General features: G+C 38.2%; 1 protein-coding gene across 1 annotated transcript in view; it reads left to right on the top strand.

Annotated features, from left to right (window-relative positions):
- NBAS (NBAS subunit of NRZ tethering complex) overlaps positions 1-12105 on the top strand; it is a 389024-nt gene that overhangs the window by 141178 nt on the left and 235741 nt on the right. Inside the window, exons 22-25 of the mRNA XM_056124489.1 lie at positions 2835-2918; positions 5008-5161; positions 9018-9203; positions 10649-10822. Coding sequence (XP_055980464.1) covers positions 2835-2918; positions 5008-5161; positions 9018-9203; positions 10649-10822 — 598 coding nt within the window. The remainder of the gene's footprint in view (positions 1-2834; positions 2919-5007; positions 5162-9017; positions 9204-10648; positions 10823-12105) is intronic.

The raw sequence follows: 12105 nt of genomic DNA on the forward strand, positions 1-12105 counted from the left end.
GTTCATTAATTCTTATTGTCTTGTACCTAGCCCCATTTTTCACTGCCGTTGGTGCTCCTGGTAATGTTAAGTCTTAATGCTTTAATTTTGATACCTTCATATGGCCCAATATAAAGGACGTGTGCTTTTTATTCGCTGTCTCCAAAAGAGATTCATGTTATGTAGGGATTACGTTCTGTTGACTCACAAATGATTTTTGTAGTTGGTTCTCTAACCCAAAGGCAGTTTCATAGTTCCTGCAAGCAGCTTTGACTTACTTTTGACCCTGTCAGAGAGCTGTGTGGGGCTGTTCAACACATGGAACAGTGACAAATCACTTGTATACTCTAGAAAAACATTTGCTTTGGGGCCACACCCAACGGTGCTCTGCTTTTACTCCTGGGTCTGTGCTCAGGGATCTCTCATCACGGTGCTTGGGAACCATATGCAGTGTTGGGAATTGAACCTGGGTTGGTCTTGTGCAGGGCAAGTGCCTTAACCTCTGGACTGTCTCTCTAGCCTCTAGTGCTGTAGTCTTAAGATTAGTTTTCTAAAGTTGATACTGCAGGTTACTTCTGAACAGCCTCATCTCATGCTTGGGACTTTATCCTCTTCCACACCCTGCCCCCGCCCCTTTCCATTTAACCAGGAATGTGGAGGAAAGAATTCCACAACACGTATTTTGTAGTACATGGCTTGGTAGAATATTACATGTTAGCAAAAATGATAAAATCTTGTGTTTTTCAGACGGGGTACAATCCATTTTTTTTTAACATACTATACATGTGGGACCCTACTTGGGAGACCTTACACCAATCATAATGACTGCTGGGTAACAGATGCAGATGTTTGATGGCTCAGCTTCGCTCAGTCCCCAGATCTGCTGTTACTTCTTGCTTCTACACGAAAATGCTCCTGTGGTCTCTTTTTATTTTTGCATAAAGACTGATCTGTTCACCAACATAATTTCCAAATGTTTATGAAGTATTTCTTGTACAAGGCATATTTCATAACCTAGTAAAATAAGAAAGTACGAAATATGGCCTAATAATATAAGAAAGTATTATCTTTTCTCAGGGGCTATAATAAATTATAGGAAAATGCTACTGGTGATACTTAGAAATATAAGGGAAAATGTTTTATTGAAGCATAGGAGCAAGTCATTGAAAAAAATCTAAACTTTTGTTTCTAATTCTTTTTTATATTCTAGGTTTTTGGGTCACACTCATGGTACTAAGGTGCCATTCTCAGCATAGTGCTTGGGGTGATTCTTGGGGTACCATGGGGTGCTGATGATTAAACCTCCCAATGTGTGCTCAGTGTGTTGAATTATCTCTCTGGCCCTTGTTTTTATTCTTAATTCAGGATGTTTCTGTTGTTTTAATGGATTCATGAAATGTTAGAGCTATAAACAACCTCGAGGATAATATTCTAAGTGCTCCTTTTATCTTGTTTTGGAACCACACCCAGCTGTACTCAAGGCTTTGTCCTGGCTCTGCACTGAGCGATCACTCTCAGTGGTGCTCAAGGGACCATTTGGGATGCTGGGGATTGAACCCAGGTGGCCTTTTATATAAGGCAGGCAGGCGCCCTACCCACTGTACTATCTCTCTGCCCCTAAGTGCTTCTCTTGTGAAAGTCTCACACAGGCCAGGGAAATAGCTGAAGTGGGAGAACAAATACCTGGTATGTGTGAGGTTCCTGAGTTCTCATCCTGGCACTGCATTGCCCCCTCCCTCCAGCACTTCCTGGTGTGACCCTCTATTGTCCACTGTCACTGTCCTCCCATTGTTCATCGAGTTGCTCGAGCGGGCCCAGTAACGTCTCCATTGGAGACTTTGTTGTTACTGTGTTATGCCCTACCGCTGTGCTATCGCTCCAGCCCCGTCACCCTCTACAACTGACAAAATACACACACACACACACACACACAAAGCAGGAAGACCAAGTCTTATGGTCTGCACAGCCAGTTCACATTCGCACCTGCTGCTTTCCATGCCTCTCAACGCCCAGTGCATTGCTTTGTGTACCAGAGTTCTTCGCAGTGTTTAGTACAGTAGCCAGCATATAGAAATGACCCAATGTCCAATGACTGACAAACAAAGGAGTTGCGTTTATACATAATAGAACACTGTATAAGAAAAGATGAAATCTTGCAGTTTACAATTTAAGTGGAACTGGAGGGTTTCATGTTTAGTGAAATAGTACAGGAGATAAACAAATACTATTTGATTTCTCATCTGTGGAATATAGAGAAAAAAGAGAATAGACAGTCTTGAAAGATCATGAATTTTTGGCCTTGGGTTATAAAACTGAGATTACCTCGCGGTGTGTGTGTGTGTGTGTGTGTGTGTGTGTGTGTGTGTGTGTGTGTGATGAAGAAGTAGACTAGAAGTGATATATAGTGGATGGTCTTGGGCACTTTGGTGGTGAGATGTGCTGATTGTATCTCAAATTCAGAAAAACATTAACACTACTGTAGTCATGTTACCTAAACTATAATAATAAAAATAATTTTTAGAAAGCACATAAAATAGGGGCTGTTGATAGATATTTTAGAATATGTGAATGAACACAGATTTAGAACTTTTTTTAGTCCCTGGCATGTTTGTTTTGAATTTACTTTTATTTGAATCATTTTGTGATCCAAGAAAACACAGTTTGATATTTTTCTTAAGCATGTTATGCACAATATATGTTTCATGCACCAGATATTACCCATGTGGTAATACAAACAGGAATCTTTCATACTTAGGTCATAGAGATAGCTTTTTGCATTGTTCCTTGTATAGCCAGTTTTTGAGGTATCTGCATTTTAAATACTTATTTTTTAAAACTTATCTTTTAAATTTAAGTTACAATGGTGATTCCTTGGCGATCATTCCATGGCATGAACGCAAACACCGTGATGAAGATTGGTGTGAGGAGTTGGAGTGCAGGTAAGAATGCCCCAGAACTCTCTGAAACCCAAGCACAAAAAATTGTTATCTACAACTGTACCTCATGGCGTTTAATTAAAAAAATGAATGAGCCAGCACAGGGATCTTATTTTCTGTTGTGGTGTGAATGTCTTGAAGATTCTGGACAGGTGGTATGTGCCATATGATCACTTATTGGATGCTGGTCTCTGATTTAAATAGAGGATTCAAAAACAGAGGAGAGCAAAACAAGTGGTCATTTATTTTGTGGCATTGAAGAGGGTGTTTTGTGGACTCATAGAAGTATGCAGTGAGGAGAGGGTAGGTAGCAGGACTCAGGATGGAGAACAGTTCAGCAGGACAAGATAGAAGAAGAAAATCTTGCAAATAAGAGACATCCAAAAACCAAGGGAGAAATCATGAATGTGTGGTGTATCGATAGCACAGCGGTAGGACGTTTGCCTTGCACGCAGCCAACATGGCCAACCCGAGTTCGATTCCTCCGCCCCTCTCGGAGAGCCCGGCAAGCTACCGAGAGTATCTCGCCCGCACGGCAGGGCCTGGCAAGCTCCCCGTGACGTATTCGATATGCCAGACACAGTAACAACAAAGTCTCCAATGGAGATGTTACTGGGCCCGCTCGAGCAAATTGATGAACAACGGGAGGGCCTTTGCCTTTGCCTTTGTGGTGTATAGGAAGGAAAGAATACCATGTTTCTAGAAGGAGGGAAGTGGGTAAATTCTACAAAGGGGTACTGAGAAAGAAGTAAGATCAGAAAAATAAAAATTCCCAAAGAAAATCGCAGTTTGCTTTTTGGGAATTTCCCTGCGGAAGGGATTTCAAGTAATGTGATTTTTTGTATGGCATGGATTGTGGTAGAGTATCACAGTTTAGAGTAGTGATGGCAATTACGAGATTAGTTAAATGAAAGACTGTTAACTGGAACCACAGTAGACTGTTTCAGACATGGTAAAAAGACCCCATCATTTCTGGACTTTGTGTCTTGTCATATATTCTAGCTAGTAGTAAGTCTAACCAAAGCAGTTTCTGTGAATAAAAAAATAAGCCCATGCTATGTGTCAGTGTTCTTTGTGTAACTACTTGTATTATTTTGAATATTCTTGCTTGCTCTTTATACCTGTTTTGTGTTGTTGAGGTGTTCACACCAGCCCGTACCCAGTGCTATTTGGGAATTACACTTCGTAGGCTGGCAGTGACAGGTGTCAAACCCAGGGTCTCACACAGGCAATGCATTTGCTCTACCTCTCGTGTCAGAACATTCTATCAGTAGAGCAGTCAGATTTACTTAGGGACATGTCCTTAATGGAACACAGCACTGCCTTATATATTTATTTAAAAAAAAAAACAACTTAAGTTTCTTATTCTTACCTGTTTAGTCTTTAACCATGGAAGGCAGTAGACCAAAATCATTCTGATGAAAATTCCCCAGGATCTGTGATTTCATGATGTTTCTCTGTGTATACTTCCATGGTTTTTTTTACTCCTGTAATTGAGTTGTAAAGAGTAATTCCATATTTTGCAAATATCAGTGCAGTGCTAAGTTGCTGGCACTTAACAGAGGTATATTATCAACATATATGAGGCATAATTCCTCATATTCTTTATTAATGGGGAGAATATGTTTTTTAAATTTATATTTGAATTGGAATTTCCTGGAAATGCTTTTCCTGTTATATTCCTGACTGACCATCAGAAGTTATTTTGATTTATAGATCTTAACGAGGCACTCAGCCATGCACATTTTATAAAAGCTTCCCAGTGTGATTCTGATTTTGTTAATACTGACTTGATTGATTTGTAGCATAATTGTTTTGATTTATTGCCATTTTCAAACTGGGGAGTCTAATAAGAAAATAAGTTATCTAAAATATGATTCATTTATTTTATAAAATGCATATCCATATGAAAAAAACACCTATATTCCCTTTCTACACCTTCTCTGTCCCCATATCCAGAGTCTTCACCTTTTTCTCTGTCCCTCTCCCTCTCTCCCCTCTTCCCTGTCTCTCTTCCTGACCTCCTCTACACGTAATATTATAATTTTTTTACAGCATTGCAGTCAGTCATTGTTCCTTTCATGCTTTGCAGAATGGTGGTCGAGCCGAGTCTCTCTGATGAAAGTGAATTCTTGTACACTGCCCAGCCAGAGTTGCTGAGGTTCAGGACCCCGAAGCTTGCAGTAGAGCTGGTTATAAACTGGTACCAGACCAGAGCAGAGGAAATAGAGCACTATGCCGGACAGGTGAGGAGGAGTGGGAATGATGCTTTCTGCTTATTTTTGCTTTCGACATAGAACTTCTGTATAAAAATGGCTTTAAAACACACACACACACACACACACACACACACACACACACAAACCCACTTCAATTTTCTGAAGTTGAAATTTGGCAGGGGGGACCTTAACCCATGCTGCTACACCCAGCAGTAGTTTGGAGCTTTTCATGGCTTTGTGCTCGGGAGTTACTCCTGACAGTGCTGAGGAATCCTGCCCGTGTGGTGTGGGGATTCAAATGAGGGTCAGCCATCTGCAAGGCAAGCGCCTGCCTCCTGTACTAGCTCTGTGGCCCTGAAATTGAAAAATTTTAACTGTCTAGTTATCTTGAATTCTTTCTTTGAGTCATTAGGGATAATTATAAAGAAAAGAAAGTGATTTTGTGGTACTTAATTTTGCTGCCTTTCATCCCTTTGACTTAAAAATATTTAGAATAGAAATATTAGTTTTACGGGTCAGAGAGATGCTCCAGGGGTTAAAGCACTTGTCCTATGACCTTCCCAGAGAAATCCCTAAGGTTCCCGGATCTCCGCCAGTAGTGATCCCTGAGCACAGCCCAACAATAAGCCCTGAACACCATGGGTGTAGCTCCCCAAAATGACCACAAGAGAAAGCAGGTAAAACAATATTGTTCTTCACTTTCAGTCCTACCATAAACTACATGAAACATTGGTACAAGGTGATAGTCGACATAGTTTTATCTTTTTCACTCTTAGAGACTTAATTGATAAGGGACTTCTTTGTCCTCAGTGCCTACAGCTGCCATTAGGAAAACTTGTTAGTTTAGGAGAATATGTACAGTGGTGAAATTTATCCAGTGACAGCTTCGGTATTTGGTATGATTATGTAAGTTGCATTGAGCCCACTTAAATTAATATATCAGTAATTTGATTTTAAAAAAATTACTTGAGTATTTTGGAAAGTAAGAAATTCAAAATTGATGTTCAGAAAAGGAAACTCGATAACAGATTGAAGAGTGTATTACAAATTGCTAATTACCAATGGCCAGCATATTCAGATTATTTGTATAATTTGTGCTCCATGCATTAGGATTTTTTTTCCATGCATTCTGAAAGTTCACTTGAGATATGTTGTTTCTTAAAATTGGTGTCAGGTAGATATATCAGTCTTGAATTTTATTTTTATTATTAAACGTTGGACTTAAAATGTTTGTTGAAGTGTTCCTAGGTCATTTCTGATTTTTCTCATGCCTTCCCTACATGTAGTTTCCCTTTTATTCCTAGTGTACCATACTTTTTAATCTGAAGTTCCCCCCCCCCCCCTTTTCACTTCATTTTCACCTCTAAATCCTTGCAGCTTTGATGGGCTGTGGTTAGACCTTTAATTTTCTTCACCTGTTTCATTGTGCATCTGTGCATTGCCTGGGTGCTTCCTTTCCCTGTTCACCTCTGTCCTTGCACCCCTCCTCGTCCCTCATCATTCTGAAAATGATTTGACTTTACATTTCATTAGGAAATCTTGAAAATTCACTTCCACTTTTCCTGATTTTTTCAGCTTTCCTCAGAGGAAGTGCTTTCACATTTAGGCTTAGGCTGCTTTTATTCTTATATTCTGAAGCTCACCTTTGTGCCTGCCCAGGATTGTTATCTCATTTATGCAGTTTCGTATCGCTAGCCTCTTCCTCTCTGTATGTTATTTCCAGTTTTTATTTATTATTTTTTTCCAGTTTTTATGTTTTTAAAAAAATATCAAATGTAGATCACCTATTTTATAAATACTAACTTTTCCCCCTCTTTTGTTTCTATTTTACTTCTTCCCATTTCAACTCGGCGTAAAAATAATCCTTCTGTGGTCAAGGTAGCGTAGTAGGTAGGGCACTGACCTTGCACGTAGCCAATATGGGTTTGATCCCTGGCACTCCATATGGTTTTCCCTAGGTCCACCAATGTTTGTAGAGCTAGGAGTAAGGGCTGAGTACCACCCGGTGTGGCCCCAAACCATCATTCCTCCCCCCCCCACCAAAAAACCAAAAAAGGAATAATCACTCTACCCATTGTAGTCACTTTCTCAATGTTTGTTTATTCCTTATTTCCTGGCAGATAGCTAGCCCAACCACTTTGATATACCTTAGCGAAAGTGTCCTCAGTAAGATTCTTCTTGCCATTGTCTTCCTTTGTTGTACATATTGTACTTTGGTTGTACTACTGTCTTTTTCCTGGTAGTTCTTCTGTTTAAGACCTTGGTGATACCTTTTTTTTTTTTTTTGCTTTTTGGGTCACACCCGGCGATGCACAGGGGCTACTCCTGGCTCTGCACTCAAGAATTACCCCTGGCAGTGCTCAGGGGACCATATGGGATGCTGGAAATAGAATCCGGGTCGACCACGTGCAAGGCGAATGCCCTACACGCTGTGCTAGGGCTCCAGCCCCCATGATGCCATTTCATATTTTACCTTTCGTTTTCTTACTGTGACTCATGTTCTTTTATCTGTCTGTTAAGTACTGCTATCCCTTAGGATACTACTCTTGTCACTGGTGGGGTATTTTAATTGGCACCAGTATTAAATGTTTTTTAAGTCTACCAGTTTTCGGAAATTTATTTCCAATTCTTCGTTTTGTTTATCATATAGTATAAACATTTTCCTCCTAAAGTGTACATAGTTGTACTATGACAAATCTGAAAATCCTTTAGTAATACTGCATTTTAGTACAAACTTCAAATTTTTTACTAGAAACTTTAAAAATTGTTGTTCTTGATTTGCCTTTCACTTACTACTCTAGCCATGTAGTTTATCACTTCATAGCTTTCTTTCAGACTTCCCAAACCAGTACTGTCGCAGTACTTTTTATATTTTTGTTTTCTATAGCATTCCCTGCCTTTCTTCCTACTTTGCCTACAAATATCCACTGATTCTTTAGACCTCTTTTTAAATGTTTCCATATACAAGACTTTGTGGCCCTCCCAGGTTGGATTTTGTGCCTTTCAGTGGAAATCCCAATTATCCATAACGTTATTTCACTCTATTACAACGACTAGCTAGTGAGATCTTTGAAGGAAGAGATTTCCCCTTCTTCATTTTTATAATGCTAGCACTTAGAATTGTGATTAGCTCAAGTAGGTAGGTGCTCAACAAATAACTGTTTGTCTAAGAGTAAGGGAGTAAGTAAGGGGTAGTGGAAATCATTACAACTTTAGGCCATATTAAAAGCTTTTCTGTCAATAAGGCAGTTTATAAATCTGATCGTGATAGGTGTCAAAATTTTATTGAGAGTTTAATGGGAGAGTATTTGTTTTGATCTTTTTGAAGTCTAAATATTTGAAAGGAGAGAGGAAATGTCTCAGACTTTAGCAATCCAGCAGGTATTTTTTGAGTCCTTTTCAATAGAGGCATGGAGGAAGGAAGGTACTGCTACAACCTTTCTTTTTGTAATAGAGTGCTATAGTGAAAATAATTTACTATTATCACTACTTTCCTCCCATAGATTGTTAAATATCATAAGACTTCAATAGAAAAATATATGTAAATTTTTTCTGTAAACTGTAATGCTCTTCTGATTTAAGAGTTATCTTTTATTAATATGATATTCTTAATATTAATAATATATTGTTAATTTTCTCTTACTAATATTCAGTATTTCTTCATGCTGGTTTCATAAGATCAAACTACTGTTTTGAAGTAGTTTGATGTTGATACATTTAGAAAGAAAACTCTTAATGTTTTTGTAATAAAAAAAGTACGTTACTATATAATGCAACTTTATGTGACATAATTATGAAATTAGATTCTGTATTGGAAGCTTTTACTTTAAAGTGTATGTGAGAGATAAAATATTCAGAGACTTACTGTCATTTTACATTTTAGGTTGACTGTGCATTGTCACTTATTCGACTTGGAATGGAGAGGCATATTCCTGGCTTGCTGGTTCTATGTGATAATTTGGTTACTCTGGAAGCATTGGTTTATGAAGCAGGGTGTGATTTAACCCTAACCTTGAAAGAACTCCAACAGATGAAAGACATCGAGAAACTAAGATTATTGATGAACACTGTAAGTTTCATTTTAATTTTCTCTCTAAGTATTTTCTTTGTTTTGATTAGTCAAAAATTAGTCCTCTGAACATGAGAACTTAGTAAATAAAGGTTTCTTAAAAAAATAAAATCAAATGTTATAATTTACTGAATTATACTGTCACTCTCACTGTCCTCTCGTTGTTCATTGATTTGCTTGAGCGGGCCCAGTAACGTCTCCATTGTGACAGTTGTTACTGTGTTTGTCATATCGAATACACCACGGGTAGCTTGCCAGGCTTTGCCGTGCGGGCGAGATACTCTTGGTAGCTTGCTGGTCTCTCGGAGAGGGGCGAAGGAATCGAACTCAGGTCGACCATGTTGGACGCTTCCAAGGCAAACGCCCTAACCGCTGTCCTATGTTATAATTTACCAAAGATAACACAAAAAGATTTTGACAATTTTCACACCTTCCTTTATTTGTATAATCTTTATATCACTTCTTTTCCTATTCTAGTGTGGCATTTTTTCTAATCTAACTGGTCCTTCTAATCATTTATGTTAAAATTCCCAATTATGTTGGGATTTTAAGAAATTAAAGCAGGAATTGGATTTTAGAGTGGGCAGTTGAGTGAAGAAAATGTCTTGGTTAGTATGTTAGGAGAATTTCCCGACTTAGATTCTTGGGTCACCCTTGAAAGAAAGCATACCTCCTAAGTGAGGGTTCTGTTTCCACTGAACCGCTGGGCAGAGGAGTGACATTGTCACACTGTCACATTGGTGACAAGAGGGAGTGAGTCTTGGTGGGGGGGGCGCATGTCACTCAGCAGAATGCTCGCCACTTTCTGTGGAGTGCTAGCTGCTTACCATGTTGCTGCTTGCCACCTGTGGCTCTCGTGCCACTGTGGATTGATTAACACAAATTAGTCCCAGATCAATGTGTTAAAGATGCTTAAAAAAAAAAAAAGCAAAAACCAAACACTTTGCTCTCTGGCAGCAATAAATAGAGTATAATAGGGAGAAGTCCTAACTCCTTTCTCTCTGAATTGTTTTCTATTTCTCTAGTACTTTCTTTTCAGTGTTTTCCCTTTTCTTTATCTTTATTTCTCCTTTTTTAAAAAATCAGTTATATTTTTCTCTCTTCCTTTGTCCCTACCTTCCCTTTTTCCTGTTACTCTCTGATCGTGGAAACTCCCCAAGGAAAATTGATTTGTGTTACATGTGAGATTCCTTTGAAGATATATGTGTATCTCCTGGGGTGATTAGGAGGAATTTCTGGCATAATTAGTAAAATTGTGATATTAGAGGAAGAGGAAATACAAGACAATATTTGGACATTTTATCGATTGAGTACTCTGCTAAGTGGACTTTCCCTGTTTAACTTTAATCTGATAATCTGGGAATATTAGAATATTAGAATGTTGTTATCTGGTAGGATCTGTTATTTAATATGTGATTTTTCATTCTGTCTAATTATATTTTCAGTGTTCTGAGGACAAATACGTGACAAGTGCCTACCAATGGATGGTCCCCTTTCTTCATCGTTGCGAGAAACAGTCTCCTGGTGTGGCTAATGAACTATTAAAAGAATATTTAGTAACTTTAGCTAAGGAGGACTTGAAGAATCCTCTGAAAATATTTCAACATTCCAAACCAGATGTAAGTAGAAACTCTTCCTTCTTAAAAATCTCTGTGCTTTCTTTCCCACAGAATTGAGTTTTATTTATCAACTTTAATAATAGTCTTTGCCAGTAATTTCCCTTTAAGCAGAAAAGGACATGGTTGACAGTTCATTTAAAAATATAGTGTCATTTGACAACTTTAGGGAAGTTCATTATATATGTTGATTTAATGAACTTCATTAAATTTAGGGAAGTTCATTAAATGTTGTTGATTCTTTTCAGTGTTCGTTGACTATATAGTAAATTAGGAAACTGGGAATAACAAAATACTAAGAGTTGATAGATATTGAATTAATTTAGCAGGTGCTTCAAATGTATTAATACTTAATTTTTTATAACTACCCTTGAATTAGATATACTTGTATTAATATTACAGGAACAGGAAGTTGTAATTTAGGCTGGTCAGGGAATTATCCAAGGTCCTATAGTAGTAAGTAGAGGCTGAATTTAAACATGGGTATTTGAACTTTACAGCTATGTTCTTAATTACCATGCTTTGCCATCAATAGAAGAAAAACTACTGGCTCAAGGACTTTCAGAATATTTATGAAAATCATTAGGTTCTCAGGGGATCTTGTAATCATTCTTAATAACTTGTATTTGATTGACTAGTATATTTATAGCTCTTCATTTCTTTAATGTTTAAGTAGTTTTCAGATTTGCTGGTGATAACTCATTTTGTTAAGTGCAGCATACTTTTGTAAAGTAAATAAACTTCTTGATTTAGCCACCGATAAAATATACTATTACAAGAGATAGTAAATCCTTTTGCATTAGAGGGGACTCAGGCAGGCTCATGCGGGTACTTGAGGAACTGTCTTTATAGAGAGATTCAAAGCATTTGATTGGGACTCAAGCAGAAATTACTTAAGGCCGCTTTCTAAATTCTAATTGAGTCTCCTTGTTCTAGTCTTTGTTATGATAGCGTGTCTTCAAATAACTTATATTCATTATAATATGGGCTGGAGTGATAGCACAGCGGGTAGGGCATTTGCCTTGCACGCAGCTGACCCGGGTTCGATTCCTCTGCCCCTCTCGGAGAGCCTGGCAAGCTACCAAGAGTATCTCACCCACACAGCAAAGCCTGGCAAGCTACCCATGACGTATTCGATATGCCAAAAACAGTAACAACAAGTCTCACAATTTGTTGTGAGACGTTACTGGTGCCTGCTTGAGCTAATCGATGAACAGTGGGAGGACAGTCCTACGGTGCTACATTATAACATTGGCACAAATGATGACATTAAATAAAATGAATTT

Source organism: Sorex fumeus, unplaced genomic scaffold, assembly GCF_029834395.1.
Source record: "Sorex fumeus unplaced genomic scaffold, SorFum_2.1 ptg000006l, whole genome shotgun sequence".
Taxonomy (NCBI): Eukaryota; Metazoa; Chordata; class Mammalia; order Eulipotyphla; family Soricidae; genus Sorex; species Sorex fumeus.